General features: G+C 46.2%; 1 protein-coding gene across 1 annotated transcript in view; it reads right to left on the reverse strand.

Moving 5' to 3' along the window:
* Positions 1–270: 270 nt before the first annotated feature.
* Positions 271–19,707, reverse strand: part of CHRDL2 (chordin like 2) — a 30,007-nt gene continuing 10,570 nt past the window's right edge. The window contains exons 4-11 of the mRNA XM_056858656.1: positions 19,055–19,200; positions 17,529–17,622; positions 15,481–15,527; positions 14,464–14,614; positions 12,911–13,105; positions 6,597–6,758; positions 4,168–4,260; positions 271–350 (exon numbers count right to left, since the gene is read on the reverse strand). Coding sequence (XP_056714634.1) covers positions 271–350; positions 4,168–4,260; positions 6,597–6,758; positions 12,911–13,105; positions 14,464–14,614; positions 15,481–15,527; positions 17,529–17,622; positions 19,055–19,200 — 968 coding nt within the window. The remainder of the gene's footprint in view (positions 351–4,167; positions 4,261–6,596; positions 6,759–12,910; positions 13,106–14,463; positions 14,615–15,480; positions 15,528–17,528; positions 17,623–19,054; positions 19,201–19,707) is intronic.

Consider the following 19,707-nt stretch of genomic DNA (forward strand, 5'->3'; position numbering starts at 1 on the left):
TTATATAATTATGAAGGGGACAGAGAGAGTAGATAGAATTTTTTTTCTCCCTCTGTCAACCCTAACCATCTGGGAGAATTAGAACTGGGGCACCAAGCGGCCAGGTTATTCTCAGGGGTGTGGGTGGTTTGGGGGTGTTTTCCCAAAGCTGTCTGTGGATTGTGTGTCCTTTCACTGCTATGAGCGGCGACTGAATAAAGCAACTCGGTCATATATATTAATATAATATACACTGTCTCACACTGTCTCTTTCTCTCTTTTCCCCTCTTCTTATAAGTTCCTCATTTCTTTGTCAGGACCCTCTGAGAGCTTCACTTCCGGCCCCTGCACCAGAAACGCGTTCCAATAAGCTAGAAGAAGAAGGGAGATGGAAGAAGATGTGTTAGTCATGATTCCCCTGGAATCCATACCCTAGAAAGACAAAAGCACTATTTACAGACTTTCCTTTCTCCCTTAGAAGCTCCTTGATTAATAAATCTTGAGCAGCATAATTCTAAATCTATTGTTCAAGGGATATAAGGACTGAGATAAATTTTGCCATTGCCAATGTAACCTTAGGATCGCTTTCACTTTATAAATAGGATATTAGCTCAGACACAGAGTTTCTAGAAGAAGGAGGAGGGTTTTTTATATGCCGACTTTCTCTACCACTTAAGAAAGAATCAAACTGGCTTGCAATCACCTTCCCTTCCCCTCCCCACAACAGACACCCTGTGCAGTAAGTGGGGCTGAGAGAGCTGTGACTAGCCCAAGGTCACCCAGCTGGTTTCATGTGTAGGAGTGGGGAAACCAACCCGGTTCACTGCTCATGTGTAGGAGTTGGGAATCAAACCGGTTCACCAGATTAGAGTCCACCACTCCAAACCACTGCACTTAACTATTACACCACACTGGCTCTCAGTCCGATCTGTTGGAATAGGAATAATATATCTTGATCTTAGACCCTCATAAAAACGACCTTCCAGGAGCATGTGTGCTAGAGAATCAATAGAGACAGAAGAACACGGGCAGGTCCTTTCCAATTATGGTACGTTTATACATCTACCTTGCATAACCATAGAAGGGTTAGCATTCAGTCTAGCAAGAAATGAGGGGTTGTCAAGAAATAGGTATAAGAAGGCATTTTACCTCTCACTCGGGGGGGGGGGAATAGATCCGAGTCCAATAGCAACATAGAGATCAACCGTGTCACGCCCCTGGTATTCCTTGGAGGTCTCCCATGCAAATACCAGCCAGGGTCAGGGCTGAGAGTGTGGGACTGGCCCAAGGTCACCCAGCAAGCTTCCATGTCATGAGTGGGGATTGGAACCTGTGTTTCCCAGGTCCTAGTCTGACACCTTAACCAATAAACCACTCTGGCTCTCTATCAGAAGCGTAGAGGGAGGCAAAGGTGTTTCGAAACAGAACACAGTGCCAAACTCAACATGCTCTTTACAAAATCCAGAAACCAAAAAAAGACCTTGGGAGGAATTCATAAGACATCAGCTGCACTTCAGAAAGAACATATTCAAAACTTCCAACATCTGGGTGGGAAATCTGAATAAGAAGGTTGGAAACATCCCTAAATATAAGCAACCCCCCGGGGGAAGTTCTGTTCTTTGCTCTCTGCATTCTTTGCTCTCAAGGCTTCTGATGAAGCCCTATTTGCATGCTATCCGGAATGTTGCGGTAGCAATTTTTAATATGTGGGGAGAGGGGGAGTGGATTGCCCCCCTCCGGTTCCTAAATTGTATAATCCCTTTCCCAAAGCACCAGATGGGTTGCCGAGACAGACTTGAATAGACAGACTTGCAGACTCCTTTTGGCCCCTTTACATGTGATGTGAGCAACATTCCGATTTCTGCCAGAAGTATGCTATAAGGTGTGGAGAAAAGGGACCATAAAGAAGAGCGCGGAATACATTCTGGGGCTGTGCATTTTCTCTTTGCTAAACTTGCCAGGAAGAGCCCCATGGCACAGAGTGGTAAGCTGCAGTACTGCAGTCAAAAGCTCTGCTCACGACCTGAGTTTGATCCCAACGGAAGTTGGTTGCAGGTAGCCGGCTCAAGATTGACTCATCCTTCCATCCTTCCGAGGTCAGTGAAATGAGTACCCAGCTTGCTGGGGGTAAAGGGAAGATGACTGGGGAAGGCACTGGCAAACCACCCCATAAACAAAGTCTTCCTAGGAAACGTCGGGATGTGACATCACCCCATGGGTCAGGAATGACCCGGTGCTTGCACAGGGGACCTTTACCTTTTACCTTTAAACTTGCCAGGGCCCATTTCTCCTGGAATTACAGCTCATCTCCAGACTACAGAGATCAGTTCCCCTGGAAAGTGGATGCTTTGGAGGGTGGACTCTACGGCAGTGATGGCGAACCTTTTAGAGACCGAGTGCCCAAACTGCAACCAAAAACCCACTTATTTATCACCGAGTGCCAATGCGGCAATTTAACCTGAATACCACCCCCAGAGGGGGCCCAGAGGGAGAGGCTAGGGTTGCCAAGTTCCTCTTCGCCATGAGTGGGAGGTTTTTGGGGTGGCGCCTGAGGAGGGCGGGGTTTGGGGAAGGACTTCAGTGCCATAGAGTCCAATTGCCAAAGTGGCAATTTTTTCCAGGGGAACTGATCTCTATTGGTTGGAGATCACCTGTAATAGCAGATCTCCAGCTAGTACCTGGAGATTGGCAACTAGTTCCTTAGTGTTTTCTCTCTACATATCAAGACAAATGGAAAGGTGTTTGGAGGATAGCTTGTGGGCACTTCAAAGGTGGAATAGGACTGCACGCCCCTCCGCCCGCACAGACCCAGAGGGTGCCGGAGAAGCCGCTGGAGGGAAAGAAGGAAGGAAGGAAGGAAAGAAGGGAAGGGAGGGGGAAAGGGAAGGAAGGGAGGGAGAGAAAGAAAGAAAAAGAGAGAGAAAGGGAGAAAGAAATGGAGCAAGGGAGAGAAAGAAAAGGACAGAGGGAGACAGAAAAAGAAAGAGGCCATTTATGCATGGGAGGTTTTGCCTTGGATTTGCCACTCGGTGGGGCGCGGCAGCAGGCTTGTGAGAGGCGAGCAGGGTGGGGCAGAGGGCGCCTCCTTCGCACCCACCGACCAGCCATGCCCCTCCGCCCGCACAGGCCCAGAGGGCGCCGGAGAAGCCGCCGGCCATGCCAAGTGTGAGTGCTCGGCTTCTGTTCCCCGCTCTCCCACCCGCCTGGCTGGCCGCGGACGCTCCAGCGGTGGCAATGGTGGCAGCTTCTGTGGGAGAGTCCGGGGGCCACCGCCAATCATGTCGGAGGTTCCCCACCCCTGGGCTACAGCCTCCCCCATCCGGGGTGGGGCAGAGCCGGAAAGACCAGTGGCTTGGAGGAACCGTGCGTGCCGGCAGAAAGGGCTACGCGTGCCGGAAGTGGCACCCGTGCCATAGGTTCGCCAACACGGCTCTACGGCATTGTACCCCACTGAGATCCCTGTCCTCCCCAGGCTCCATCCCCAAATCTCCAGGAGTTTCCCATCCTGGATATGGCAACCCTACCCCCCCATCCCCTGCTGGTGGCCAGAGAGGACCTGGCAACCTTGGGAGGGTGGAGCTTGGGGAGGTGGAGTTTGGGGAGGGGAAGGAGCTCTGCAGGGCTGTGATGTCATAGAGTCTTCCCTCCAAATAGGGTTGCCAACCTCCAGGCACTAGCTGGCGATCTCCTGCTATTAAAACTGATCTCCAGCCGATAGAGATCAGTTCCTCTGGAGAAAATGGCCGCTTTGGTCATTGGACTCTATAGCATTAAAGTCCCCCCTCCCCAAACCCTGCCCTCCTCAGGCTCCGCCCCAAAAACCTCCCGCCGGTGGCAACCCTAGCATCCTCTGGTCAGTTTCAGCAGCGAGTGTAAAGATCTCAGGAACTGAGCTGGCTGTTCCCCCCCCCCTTTATTTCTGTTAACTATTTTAGCATTGTTGTTGTTTTTGCTAAAATAACCTGGCAACCCTACCTCCAAAGACAGCCATTTTCTCCAGGGGAACTGTTCTCTGTAGTCTGGAAATCAGTTGTAATTTGGGGAGAACTCCAGGTCAGACCTGAAAGCTGGCAATACTGTGAACAGGTGTGCCTTGCTTGGGGTGACCAAATGCCTGGCCTTGATGTCAGCAACAACCTCAAAGTGACCAGATCCGTTCTCAGATCATTTCAGTGGTATTATCTGTACCTTCATTTGTCTGGGAAAGCATCCGGAAGTTCTGGACTTCTTGCCTGAACTCCAGCTTGTTGACCTTCTGGATCTGAACCAAATGAAATACACCTGAAAACGAACACACACAGATTGCCAGAAGGGTTTGAGCAGATCACGTTTAAAAGGCACTGCAGGTGGACTGCAATCCCAGGATCCCCTTTGTCACTGTTAGACTCGTCTCGGTGAGCCAAAACTTGGACTAGGCTGGTAGGCTGCTGTTGGCTGAATTTACCAGGCCCTTTGGCTCAACAAGAACTGACAGCCCCTTATGACTTAGGACAACTAGGTTTGAGTCCAGTAGAACTTTAGAGACGAACAAGATTTTGGGGGATATGAGCTTTTGAGAGTCAAAGCTCCCTTCTTCAGATACTAAGCTGGACTAGATGTCCCTGGTGGTCCCTTCCAACTCTATAGCCATTTATACAGTGTCAATTTTGATGCTCGCTCAAAGCTGTTTTTTTAAATGTGACCTTTAAAATGCCTATTCACTGTCCCGATGCAAGAGGAGAAATTCCACCCCTCCCAACTTGCCTGCTCCTTCGTTCCTTTGTTTGCATAGCCATTAGCAATCACCCGGTTGCATGCTTTCTTGAGGGGATTCTTTGAGGCGGGGGCAGAGGAACACAAAAGGTTGCCTTAAAAGGGCTCTTAAGAAATGCGAAGCAGGTATGCACCCGCTTTCCAGTCACTTCCTGAATGACGGTTCAGGGTGAAAAACTCAAAAAAATATGCAGGGCACTTCAGCCTGGAACGCGCTGCTAATTACCAAGCATAAATGGCCTGTGATTCTATAAGCTTTGACTCTCGAAAACTCATACCCCAAAAACCGTATTGGTCCTTAAGGTGTTATTGGACTCGAATCTAGCTGTCCTACTGCAGCTCAACAGGGCTACCCGCTGAAACTTGTTATTTAGGGGCTCTTTTCTGTCATTTCATTTTTCTTCTTATTCGATTATTTGTTTAGAATGTTTTTTATGCCACCTTTCCACTCAACATAGGGTCCCCAAGGCAGCGAACAATCAAAACCATTAAAACAGGCTTAAAAAAATTATCATAAAAACAGTTAGAAACCAAAATTAAACAGATAGATTAGAGACAGTGGCAACTCAGAGACCAACAAGATTTTGGGGGTATGAGCTTTCGAAAGTCAAAACTCCCTTCGTCAGGCTCCGAGAGCTTTGACTCTCAAAAGTTTATACCCTGAAAACCTTATTTTTTCTAAGGCATCTCTAAGGTGCCACTGGATTCGAATCTAGCTGTTCTATTGAACACCAACATTGCTGCCCTCAGAAACAAGTAAACAAAACACCTAAACCATTAACAGTTCTTCAGCTGCATTGGCTTTGCAAAGTCTAGAGAATGGACAAAACTATGGTAAAACCATAAGCGAGGCCATTTCTTTGGCTGAATCCCCCCCACAAACAACAAGTTGAGTCAACGTAATGAGGACCATGCTGATATACTGTGGGGGCTCAGCTCTCTCCCAGGCATGTGTGGGTTGGCTGTCACTTTCCTTCCAAAGAATTGATGACTAAGGTCGTTTATGCATGGGTACTTTGACTCAAGTTTGCCCCCAGTCTGTCTCGGTTATTCCTTGGAATTATGCATGAGTTTTCCATCCATTAGAGATGACCTTGCTGCCAGCCCTCACAAATCCCAGGACTTCCTGTTCCTCTGTTAACCCGATTCTTCCCTCTCCCCTGAGTTCAGCCCGAGTGAAATCCCCGTGCATAAGGCAAAGCACGGGACACCCAAGCATGGTTTCTCTCACAGCCAATTACAAAGCAGTATGTAAAGAGGCGGGGATTCAAATGCTTCCTGGGAGCACTTTCTGAGCAGAAGAAAGGCTTTTAAAAACTGAGACTTGGATTTCTCCCTCCCCTTTCAGATTGCTTTGTTTTTTGTTTTTTTGTTCTTAAAATGCTTTTTTATGCAGAAATTGGGTTGGGGGGGAATTTTCTCTCACAGTAAGCACTACAAAGTAAGTCAATTACAAAGCAGCATTTAAAGGGGCGGGAACTTGATTTGAGCTCGGTGACTGCTAGTGCATAGACTCCCAACAGGAAAGTGTGGGTCCAGCGAGCAACAAACCTCAGGTAAAACTCCCGTGCATAAATGACCTGACTCTCAGCTGCTCCAAGTAGGGAACCTATATAAGCCACAGTCAAGGGTCATATGCAGATCCCACCGCTGACACCTGCAAGCTAGACCACAGACCTCTGATGGAGTAATGTCTTACTCAAAGGATCTGTCTCCTTTGTGTTTCTTGCATGATGGAGCTCTGCACATGTTTAGACACTGCCCTGAGCATGTTTTGTATGTTCCTGGCTACAAGGAAATGCTACTAAAAAACAAACCAACGCGACCCATCGGAGCACCGCAGAACATGCGCAAGAGGCACATACCTTTCACGAGCTTCCAGATATAGATTTCCACATAGTCTGAGGAATCCTTCTCTATGGCGATTTTCCTCAAGTTTTCTTTCTCAGCACTGGAAGCAATGAACATGTAGATGGACACTCTGCATTTATTGGTGTTGACCGCCGTGGTGGGTATCATCTCGTCGCCTGAAAGTACATAGACCCCATGGTCAGTGGTGGTGACTTCTCAGGAACACAGGAAGGGAAAGGTGCTGAAATCAGCATAGGGGATCGCTCAGGAAGAGACACCATGTGCAGCCCCTCAATCATTCATCTAGCACATCTGGGCGAGCAGTATACAGAACCTTTCTCTCTGATATACCAGTGATAGCCTGCATGGTACAGTGGTTAGAAAGTTGGACTAGGATCTGGGAGACCAGGTTTGGATTAGGGGAGTGCTGTGGACATAGTTTATCTTGACTTCAGTAAGGCTTTTGATAAGATTCCATATGATATTCCCACCTGCATCAGGGTGTCTGTTGTGGGGAGGGGAAGGGAAGGTGATTGTAAGCCGGTTTGATTCTCTCTTAAGTGGTAGAGAAAGTCAGCATATAAAAAAACAACTCTTCTTTTCATCTTCTTTTTGACAAGTTGGTAAAATGTGCTTTGGATCCTATTAGGTGGATCTGTAACTGGTTGACAGATCACACCCAAAGAGTGCTTGTTAATGGTTCGTCATCCTTTTGGAGAGGAGTGACAAGTGGAGTGCCTCAGGGATCTGTCCTGGTCCCTGTGTTGTTCAGCATCTTTATAAATGATTTGGATGAAGGAATAGAGGGGATGATTATTAAATCTGCCGATGATACTAAATTGGAAGGGGTAGCAAATACCGGAGAAGACAGAGTCAAGATGTAGGATGGTCTTGACAGGCTGGAAAACTAAGATAAAACTAACAAAATGAATTTCAACAGAGTTAAATGTAAAATTCTGCATTTAGGTAGGAAAAATGTTGGTTTTAATGGCTTTTAAAATGATATTTTAATTTGTATGTTTTAATTTGTTAGCCACCTTGGTAGTCCTATGAGGGCAGAAAGCTGGGGGTAAAAATCTTGGGTTTTTTTTACAGAAAAATGGAAGCTCGCTGGGTGACCTTGGGCCAGTCACTCTCAGCCTAGCCTACCTCACAGGCTTGTTGTGAGGTTAAAATGGGGGAAAGGGCAACTGTGTAAGCTGCTTTGGGTCACCACTGGGGAAAAGGCAGGATATAAATGAAGCAAATAAATAAATACAGGTGCTGCCTTTTACTGAGTCAAGACCACTGGTCTATCAAAGTCATCCATGTCTATTCCCGGCATCTTTAGTTCAAAGGATCAGATAGTAGCTGATACACAATACCTTGGCCTAGGGTTGCCAACCTCCAGGCACTAGCTGGAGATCTCCTGCTATTACAACTGATCTCCAGCCGGTAGAGATCAGTTCACCTGGAGAAAATGGCCGCTTTGGCAATTGGACACTATGGTATTGAAGTCCCTCCCCTCCCCAAACCCCGCCCTCCTCAGGCTCTGCCCCAAAAACCTCCCACCGGTGGCAAAGAGGGACCTGGCAATCCTACCTCGGCCAGAGACCTCGCCAGTCAGAGCAGGCAGTATTGACCATGCTAGACCAAGGGTCTAACTGAATAATGCAGCTTCCTGTGTATCGTCTTCATATGTATGTGAAACAACAATTAAACAGCTAGATTCGAGTCCAATGGCGCTAGGGTAGCCAGCTCCAGGTTGGGAAATACCTGGAGATTTTAGGGGTGGAGTCTGAGGAGGGCTGAGGTAGATGGGTCACCAGTCTGGTTAGTGTTGCCAACCTCCAGGTGGTGAGGAAATAAATAGTACTAGGCTCTTGCAATGCAAACAAACTTCTATTAATAATACAAAACTGTGCAATAAGTGAAAGTGCAGAATGTTACAAATGGAACAACAACACATACACATACAATACAGCTCCAAAAGGCTGCTCAATGTTCCACAAAATTTATCACAAAGTTGTTATGATCAGTCAAGGTCAAGAATTATCTCAAGAGTGAGCGCACCGTTTGTAATATTCTGCACTTTCACTTATTGCACAGTTTTGTATTATTAACAGAAGTTTGTTTGCAATGCAAGAGCCTAGTACTATTTATTTCCTCAGCTTAGCATTTGGTACTTGTGCCTATTTCTCCAGTTTGCTAACCTCCAGGTGGTGGCTGGAGATCTCCTGGGATTACAGCTGATCTCCAGGCGACAGAGTTCAGTTTCCCTGGAGAAAAGGGCCGCTTTGGAAGGTGGACTCTATGGCATTATACCCCGTTGAAGTCCCTCCCCTCCCCAAACCTCACCCTCCTCAGGCTCCACCCTCAAAATTTCCAGGTATTTCCCAACCTGGAGCTGGTGCCCCTCGCTCTTATGTGCTGTGTATTTTTTATCCAATGGAATAAGGAGACAGTGTGAAAATTCCACAGCCCAAGTTCCAGTACAGGAGAGAAGTCCTGCCCACCCCTCCCTGCTTCCTCACATTCACACCCCAGGATGTCATTTCAACTCTCTCTTACATATAATTCCTGGTTTTGGCCTCATCATGCTTATTCTTAACCTGCCAGAGTTCTAGAGGCGGTTTTTAGCACTCCCATTGGGCACAAAGCTATCGATGTTCTGTTTTTCTTGTGGTGTGATCTGGAATTAATGTTTGCACATAAAGGTGCCAATGTCCAAGTGGTGGCTGGAGACCGCCCACTATTACAACTGATCTCCAGGCAACGGAGATCAGTTCCCATGCAGAAAATGGCTGCTTCGGCCATTGGACTCTATGGCATTGAAGTCCCTCCCTTCTCTAAACCCCACCCTCCTCAAGCTCCACCCCCAAAGTCTCCAGGTATTTCCTAAAGTGCAGCTGGCAACCCTATTTGCACATCAGCATATTAACCCCAGAACTAGGCCTACCCAGAACACAGTGTTGTTTTCCTTCTAGGAGCATTATTGTTCCCTGTGCTTTTCTCACTAGGGAATAATAGATCAACAGAATATATTTTAGAACTCGGCACTATAACTTCTTTCAGTTTCATGTTGGCAGACTGGAGACCACCCCGGCTTCAGTAGAAGATGCTTAGCATAAACTTCCAAATTTGGTTACATCAAATATTTTTCTACTCCTGCTTTTGCTCCGATACAACCAAACAAAACACAGGACAAACATTCGTCTTGGTAAACGTCCACCTGGTTCAGCGTTATTCAGCACATTTTCATTTCCCCAGACCCTGCTTTCTTTCTCTTTGCCATTACTGTCCTTGCCTTCGCTTGCCCGTCCAGCTCTTTAATCCTACTGGCTAAGGCAACCTGTGAAGGCCAAGTATGTTAGTTCCTGAACTCTTGCAAGAACCCCATGAAACAAACCACCCTCTCCACATAGTAAATGGGGGCAAAGTGGACAGATGCAGGGAGAATGTGGCATGCCGATAGGGTTGCCAGGTCCCTCTTTGCCACTGGTGGGAGGTGTTTGGGGCGAAGCCTGAGGAGGGCGGGGTTTGGGGAGGGGAGGGACTTCAGTTGGGTATAATGTAGGGTTGCCAGCTCCAGGTTGGGAAATACCTGGAGATTTTGGGGGTGGAGCCTGAGGAGGGTGGGGTTTGGGAAAGGGAGGAAGTTCAGTTGGATATAATGTAGAGACTGCAATCCCGGGATTGCATCTGCTTTTGCCCTCTTGAGTTTCATTATGGAAAACTGTTAAATGTAAGAAGCTTCTTGATGCAGAGTTGTGGCTCAGTGGTAGAGCGTCTACTTGGCATGCAGAAGGTCCCAGGTTCAATCCCTGGCATCTCCCATTAAAGGGACTAGGCAGGTAGGTGATGTGAAAGACCCCTGCCTGAGACCCTGGAGAGCCGCTACCGGTCTGAGTAGAGAATACTGACTTTGATGGACCAAGGTTCTGATTCAGTATAAGGCAGCTTCATGTGTTCCATTTACATTCATGTAAATTAATTTTGCACAGTGAAAAGGCGGAAGGCCACTTTTAGAATAAAGCCTACACGAGGCTTGTTGCTTTCAGAATTAACAGGATGTTCTCTTTTTAAAAAAGTTTTAAAGTTTTATTTCAATACACAAACAAAACATAGACACATAAAACATAACCAATCATATTCATACAATTTAACTTACATTTTAGTAGTTTACTTCTTTTTGAGTTACATTACTGTGTCTTCTCAATATCTCTTCATATCTAATAACTCACATTTGCTGTAAAACATATATTACCTAAATCTTTCTTATTCTGTTTTGATTTAATTTTAGTCTTAATTTTCAGCTATGTGTTTAAAGAAGACATTCCATTTTTCGTGACATTCTGAAATTGGTCTATTATGTATAAAGGAGGTTAGTTTTGCCAGAGTTGAATATTCAGTTAACTTATTCATCCATTCGTTCAAATCTGGGTATTTCTCTGCCTTCCATTTTGCTGTGTACGTTACTCTTGCCGCCGTCACCATATACTTGAATAATTCACAATTTTTTTAAAAAAAAAATTACTTGGTAAGATATTTAGTAACATACTTCTCGGATCCATCACAAACTTAAGTTTTAATATCTTTTGCATTTCATCATGTATCACTGTCCAATATTTTCTTGCTTTCTTACATGTCCACAACATATGATAAAACATTGCATCTGTGTTCTGACATTTCCAACACTTCCCACTATAGCCTTTGTTAGGTTTTGCTATATCTTTAGGTGACACCATCTGAAGAACATTTTATAATATTCGTCATTCTGTAAATTTAATTTCTTTAGTCCAGAGATTTCCCCACTGACTCATACGTATGCTTCCTCCAAAATTTTGCACTAATTTTATCATGCAATCATTTACGGGCTCTGTTTCAGTATCATATTGCAATAACATTTTATGAATTGTTCCTAATAAAAGTCTTGAGTCTCCAGTGATTAGTTGTTCAAAAATAATCTTCTTTCTTAATTGGCCACCTTCTTTGCATTTTTGTTCTCTCAATTTTGATACCATTGGAAGATATAATAACCACAGAATAGTCTTTCCTTCATCTTTGATTGTTTGCCAAGGCTTTGTTTTCCCTTGATTGTCCCTCATAGTCTCATACGTTATATAATCAGTTTTCTTCCTTGTACTGTTGCCACAGTAAACATCAACTGGAGATGTCAATGGTGAGACTGGCGGACTTATTCAACCTCTGCATTGAAACCATATTCTTAACAAACCATCTCTCAAAATATGCCTTCCATCTTGCGTCTGAATTGTTCTTAATGACTTCTTCATCCGTAGATAGCTAAGTATTCCTTCTTTAATATCAATTGTTTCCAGTTTTACACTCCTCTGATTTGAATCAATAACCCAGTCTGAGAAATGGATGTTCTTGATTGTTAGAGAAATCCACGTTGTGATAGAAAAGGCAGAAGAGGCCCACTATCTAGCTTTCGAGATAGATGCTGACATCACATCTGACTCTCAAGAAGGATGCAGGAGGGTAAAAAGACAGAAGAAGAAGAGGAGGAGGAGGCGGCAGTTGGAAGAAAGTCCCTGAGAATAGCAATCTGGGTAAACAAACAGCAGCAGAAGACAGGAAGGATACAGAGCATCTCGACTTGTCCACCTTACTAGTTCTACTTGCTTCTTCTGGAGTACAGCCGTGCTTGGTGCAAACAGACATCACTAGGGTTGCCAACCTCCAGGTACTAGCTGGAGATCTCCTGCTATTACAACTGATGTCCAGCCAATAGAGATCAGTTCACCTGGAGAAAATGGCCGCTTTGGCAATTGGACTCTATGGTATTGAAGTCCCTTCCCAAACCCTGCCCTCCTCAGGCTCCTCCCCAAAAACCTCCCGCCGGTGGCAAAGAGGGACCTGACAACCCTAGACATCACACATGCATTCACTTTCAACAGTATAAACATTTCTTTCTCTAATAATTCCACAGCACCCAGAACCAAAACAGAACAGCACTTTTATTACAACATAGGCAAGGCCTGGTCTAGGCCCTGCTATAGCATAACCGGCCACAGCTGGCAAACAATATAAGTGAAAAGTGGAATTAAAGTAAAGGCTTTTTCCTTAAGGGAGCATGTTAAAATAACTGTACAATACAATAACATCAACAAATCAACAACTCCCCACGATATAACACTTTCTATAGACAGAAATCGGCTGTACAAATCGCTGATGTGTTTCAACCCATCTTCTGGGGTATGAGCAGGAGAAGGTCTCTGTGCCTGATTGTTACCCGCTCGGCCTCTGCTCTGCCCTCTAAGGCAGCTGTGCCACCCCGCAGCCGTGACGCAAACCACTCAGATGGAAGAAGAAGGAGCTACTTCACCTGGGCAGACTTTGCAGCATTTCCCTTCTACGTGCTGAGGCTCGTCGCAAGGGTACTCGCGGGGGCACACGACTTTTTGGCAGTCCTGGATCCCGTCCTGGCAGGTGCACAGAATGCAAGGCAGGGGCACAAAGTAGCGGAAAGTTGGGTGCCAGACTTCCCCGTGGGAGTAGGTCTTCCCATTGTACGCACAAGCTGGAGGAAGAGAAGAGGGTCTTAGGTAGGGTTGCCAACCTCCAGGTGGTGTGGAATTCAAAATACAGCACAAGACTATTATTTCCAAATTAAAGGAATCAAACAAAAGCAACTCTTGCTATTAAAGATATATATTGGAAACATGCAACTCTAGAGCAAAGAAATGTATATCACAATTGGTCTGAGTCAGACCCCAACTCTTAGGATAAGGCTTTACAGTGCAAAATATAAGCCAAAATGCTCAGTTCTTATTCAGTCCGTATGAATAATTGTGCAAAGTGCATCAGTAAATCACAGCAACAAGATGTGGAGCCACTTTGGCAATTGGACACTATGGCATTGAAGTCCCTCCCCTTTCCAAACCCCGCCCTCCTCAGGTTCCACCTCCAAAATCTCCAGGTATTTCCCAACCCAAAGCTAGCAACCCTAGTCTTAGGAGAAAATGGAAACCGGAAACCCAGGGTTTTGCCAGTTGCCACTTTGGGGTTATTAAAAATAATGTTGAAAATTACATTTAGGGCATGTGTATAAAGTGTATATAAAACAAAGGAATTTGGGTCCTATTCCCAAAATATCTCATTATGCATATGCAAAAATTCCAAAATATTCCAATATACGGAAAGATCTGAAATATCCCAAGCAGTCCAGATAAGGGATACTCAACCTGTACCCCACCTTATCTCCTCTGACTCGAGGCTGTTAACAAAACAACATAAACTTTAAGAATCATAAGCCCCCCAACAATAAGGTAAAACCTATACACAAAATTGTATTGTGCAGCTTTGTGCCTGTGTGGTAGCGTTTGTTCCATAGGGACAGGTCTTGGCAACTTGTGGCTGCTTCTACAGTCAGAGAACTAACTTTTCTTGATTTATCAAACAAACATATATTCCCTGAGCCATGGCTGGGTCATTAAAGTGAACAACTTGTATTATAAAGCAGGGAATTGCTTGCAGGTTATTCCTTCTTTACACTTGTGTAGTTAGATGCATCTTTTAAAGACCCAATATCAACTATTATCTGCATTTTGCACCTGCACAGTCAAGAGGGGATCGCAATCAACGATTACAAATTTAGCTGGGTTCATGGGCAGGTACAGAAGGCCCAAAGAGACCCTAGTAGTAAGTCTCAATACAAAAATATCAAACTGATTTCCCTCCCCCTTTTAACTGTCTTTTAAAATTGGAGGCAGGGGCAGATAAGTTGGGCGGGGGCTTCAAAAAACAACACTGTAACGTGGGAATGCAGCATAATTGTGCAAACAGACATATCCAAACATGAACAATCTGCTCCCGACTCATAACCGGCAAGCATGACAAGAGCCAGACCAGCAGGTGCCTAATCTGAAATGCCATTACCTCTCTTGTGCCTCTCTTTCAAAATGATTTTGACCGTTGTGCCACCCCCTCTCTGCTTGCCGCTGTTAGGGGCGAATTCCAGTGAAGCACCGGTTGGCATATCAGCTGCTTCGCTTCTTGTCTCCCCTGCGCACTGCTCCCGTGAGTGGCCCTGGAAGTAAAACAAGAAGAGACCAGTCAGCTCTGCAGATCTGCTACCATTTAGATGGGGGTCAACAAATGGGCAGGCAAGCCCCACCCTCCTCCCCAGCTAATTTGATAGCCAATTTTCATTCATAACATACTCCTGCTACCCTTGCCAGCCACTGGGTCCTGGGCCTGGCACCCAGATTTCCTTATAGGGTTGCCAACCTCCAGGTACTCAAATGCACATAAACAAGTTGCAAAAAACACGTCTATAATGAGTAATGAAGATGGAAAGAACAAAACAAGTGTACAACATGAAAGCTTAGCAACTAAGTGATTGGTTATATACAAATATACAAGTAAGCATGATTCTATGGTTTTGAAGTCCCTCCCCTCCCCAAATCCTGCCCTCCTCAGGTTCCACCCTAAAAGCCTCCTGCTGGTGGCAGGGGGAACCAGAACTTAATTTTTTTTCAGGGGGGGGGGGAAACAATCAGTGTCCCTGGCGGAATAATGTTACTTCCTGCACAACCCGGAAGAGACATCACTATGCCAGAGGCACGCTCTAGCATTTGCCCAAAACTCTATGGTTTAACCATAGTATTAACTCTATGGTTTAACCACAAAACTCTATGGTCTAACCATAGTGTTAACTCTATGGTTTAACCACAGAGTTTAGGGCAAAATGCTTGAGGGTCACCTGAAGCTATGATATCACTTCCACTTGCATATAAGGCAGCTTTGTATGCTCACTGAACTATCGGAATATTACAAATGAGATTGCGGACTAGGGGCAGGTGCTGAAGCTCAGAAACCAAGCATTTTTCATTAATTTAAAACAAAAATAATAGCTGTGATTCTTAGAGTGGACGTTTCACGTAAGACACCTACATTCAGCTGCAGGGGTTCCTCTTCTGTCAAACTGTCGTAGGAATTATCTACAAAAAGAAAAGGAATGGCAGGCATTAGGTGGGAACTGTCTTAACCTGAAGATAGCTTCGGGTGGGTAGCTGTGTTGGTCTGCAGTAGAAGAGCAGGATTCGAGTCCAGTAGCACTTTAGAGACCAACCAGGTTTCCAGGGAATGAGCTTTTGAGGGTCAAAGCTCCCTTCGTCAGATGTAAGGAGGAATAGAGATCGCTCTGCTCTTATATCCCAGTTAGAAGGTGGGAAGGGGTGTTGCAAAGAAGAGAGTCAGGATGCAAAGTAAGATTAAAGGAAGTACTTCTTCACACAACGCATAGTTAAATTGTGGAACTCCCTGCTCCAGGATGTGGTGATGGCTGCCAATTTGGAAGGCTTTAAGAGAGGAGTGGACCTGTTCATGGAGGAGAGGTGTACTCATGGCTACTAGTAAAAATAGGTACTAGTCATGATGCATACCTATTCTCTCCAGGATCAGAGGAGCATGCCTATTATATCAGGTGCTTTGGAACATAGGCAGGATAATGCTGCTGCAGTCATCTTGTTTGTGGGTTTCCTAGAGGCACCTGGTTGGCCACTGTGTGAACTTGATGGACCTTGGTCTGATCCAGCATGGCCTTTCTTATGTTCTTATGAACTGGATTTGTTTCCCCACTCCTACACATGAAGCCAGCTGGGTGACATTGGGCTAGTCACACACTCTCAGCCCCACCCACCTCACAGGGTGACTGTTGTGGGGAGGGGAAGGCAAGGCGATTGTAAGCCGGTTTGATTCTCCCTTAAGTGGTAGAGAAAGTCAGCATATAAAAACCAACTCCTCTTCTTCTTATGGACTCTGCAGAGGCAGGCAATGGCAAACCGCCTCTGCTCCTCACTTGTCTTAAAAGCCTCTTGCTGGGATTGCCGTAAGTTGCCTGCAACTTGATGTCACTTTACACACCCACCCAAGCATTTCTCCTCTGCTCCTGTCATGCTGATTACATTTTGCCTTGTACCTTTGTGTCCAGACTCCTTTCTTTGCAACACCTCTCCTACCTTCTGACTGGGATATAAGGACTCGATGATATCCATTCCTACTCGTATCTGATGAAGGGGGCATTGACTCTCAGCAGCTTATACACTGAAAATATTGCTGGTCTATAAGGACTTGAAGCTTGTCTCACCCTGGGCATTCATGTCATGTCCTCTAAGAAGTTCATTGAAAACCACTGTGCCCGATTCATCTGTTCAGGTGTTTAAGCTGTCAAAAGACTGCAGCAAGTAGTCCCCATCAACTATCAGAAATCAGATCTTTGGCAGGGTGTAAATGGGATTCTTCATCAATACATTTGTGATATAAAGGCTGCATTTCAACTAGATATTATTTGAGTGGTGGGCCCCCTTAATGTATCTGGATGCAGTGAAGGAGACAACCCACAGCAGGATTCTTAACACAAGGTTTTATTCTTCTGCCTTCTTACAACCCCTGCTCTACTTTCTCCTACATCTCTTTTCTTCTCCTCCTATGTTTCGTTCCCTTTCAGTCTATAGGAGTCTAGCCCACCCGGCCACAGCCTAAGGCTGCCAACCCAGGTACTAGCTGGAGATCTCCAGCCGATAGACCCTGGAGAAAATGTCCACTTTGGCAATTGGACTCTATGGCATTGAAGTCCCTCCCCTCCCCTAACCCCACCCTCCTCAGGCTCCGCCCCAAAAACCTCCCACCGGTGGCAAAGAGGGACCTGGCAACCCTACCACAGCCTGTGGTTCCATAATGGGACACACTTCTAAACATCATTAATGAAATAAATTACTGCAATTAAAACCTCTGAACGTCTCTTGCCTTGAAAACCCTGGAGAAAATAGCTGCTTTGGAGGGTGGCATTATACCTCACAGAGATTCCTCCTCTCCCCAAACCCCACCCTCCTTAGACTCTACCCCCAAATCTCCAAGAATTTCTTAACCTGGAGCTGGCAACCCTACTTACCACAATGAGGTCTATTCATATCATATGAGAAACAAATTCGACATCTTACCTCTGCAAACTGGACAGCAGGAATCTGGGATGTTCTGAGGTGAGGCACAGAATAGTTCTGGACAGGTCACCAAACCACAGTAGATCTGGCCTTCCTGAGAAACACCAGAAGACCCCAGATATTATTCAGAGCATCAGAAGCAAGTAGACAGAGCCCCTTTCTCAAGATCTTCCTGGTCTCAGGGGAGGGGACTAAATGGGCCACACACACCACTGAAATGTCTCTGGGGAGGGGGCTGTGGCTCAGTGGTAGAGCTTTTGCTTGGCATGCAGAGTTACAAATTCAATCTCCAGCATCTCCAGTCGAAAGGACCAGGCAGTAGCTGATGGGAAAAGTCCTCTGCCTGAGACCTCACCTGGAGGTTGGCAATCCTAGCTCAAGCAAACTGTCTTCGTCTGCCAAGCGATGCCCTTGAGGAAGGGCAGGGCATGCCTCCTGCCTCCCTCACTACGCCTTGGCACACCATCACAGTGAGGAAGCTACAGCTACTTTTTGGCTGGCTCAGATTTCAACCACTCCTTTTAAACATTTCTGGTTGCCTACAATGCTCTTGTGCCTTTCCTGATAGGTTTCGACCTGGAGAGCTCCTGGAATTAAAACTGATCTCCAGACTATAGAGATCAGTTCCCCTGGAGAAAATGGATGATTTGTTCAAGGAGGAGAGGGATATTCATGGCTACTAGTTAAAATGACTACTAGTCATGATGCACACGTATTCTCTCCAGGATCAGAGGAGCACGCCTATTATATGAGGTGCTGTGGAACACAGGCAGGATGGTGCTGCTGCAGTCGTCCTGTTTGTGGGCTCCCTAGAGGCACCTGGTTGGTCACTGTGTGAACAGACTGCTGGACTTGATCGACCGTGGTTTGATTCAGCAGGGCCTTATGGTAATATGCCCTGCTGAGGTCCCTCCCCTCCTCAAACCTTGCCCTCTTCAGAGTCCACCCCCAAACCCTAAAGGAATTTCCCAACCACGCTGTGGGGTTGTGGCTCAGTGGAAGAGCTTTTGCTTTGAATGCAGAAGATCATAGAACCATAGAGTTGGAAGGGACCACCAGAGTCATCTAGTCCAACCCCCTGTACAATGCAGGAAATTCACAACTGCCTCACCCCCAATGACCCCTACTCCATGCCCAGAAGATGGCCAAGGTGCCCTCCCTCTCATGCTCTGACTAAGGTAACAGAATCAGCATTGCTGACAGATGGCCATCTAGAGATGTGCCATCACCCAAAGGTGGCCTGCCATCACCCAAAGGTGTTGACCGCAAAGCCTTTAGGAGAATCTAACCTCTTCTTAAAAACCTCCAGGGAAGGAGCGGTTTAATCCCTGGCATCTCCAGCTTAAAAGGACCAGGCGGTAGATGATGGGGAAAACCTCAGCCTCAAACCCTGCAGAGCTGCTGCCAGTCTGAGCAAACAACACTGATCTTGAAGGACCAAGGGTCTGGTTCAGCATAAGGCAGCCTCGTGTGAATAACCCACAGCTGGCAGTCGTAGCAACTGATTGTGCCCCCCAGCCGCCTACCGAGCAGCTGCACTGCGTGCATTGGTTGGACTGCTTGGAAGGGAAGAGCTCGCTGGCGGTAAACATGTCGCCGTTTTGGTACGTTGCCCCATTGTATTCACAGGAGGAATCGACAGGCTCCTCGAGTCCAGGCTGACTGTAAAACTCTGCAAAGGAAGTGGAGGGGAAAACAGAAAAAAGAAAGAAAGGCAAGGAGCTGATTAGATGGCCATCTGTCAGCAAGGCTGATTCTGTGAACTTAGACAGATCACGAGAGGGAGGGCAGGAAGGGTTGCGTCAGTGTTTGGCTCCTGTGGCCCTTTCTTACATGTCCAGGGAAGTGACTATTGCCACTTTGGGGTCAGGAAGCAATTTTCCTCCAGGCCAGATTGGCCAGGGATCCTGGAGGGTTTTCCCACATCTTCTGGGCATGAAGTAGGGTCACTGGGAGTGGGGGGGGGGGGAGGAGGTAGCTGTGAATTTCCTGCATGATGCAGGGGGTTGGCCTAGATGACCCTGGTGGTCCCTTCCCACTCCATGATTCTATGACTCTAGTCTATGATTAGAAACCTTTCTAAACTGTTACCCTCCCACACTGCAAATTGCACATGAAAACCGTGGCACAAGGGTAGAACGTAGGCCTTGCAAGCCTGAAATTGAAGGTTCTGACTAAG

Source organism: Euleptes europaea, chromosome 12, assembly GCF_029931775.1.
Source record: "Euleptes europaea isolate rEulEur1 chromosome 12, rEulEur1.hap1, whole genome shotgun sequence".
NCBI lineage: Eukaryota > Metazoa > Chordata > Lepidosauria > Squamata > Sphaerodactylidae > Euleptes > Euleptes europaea.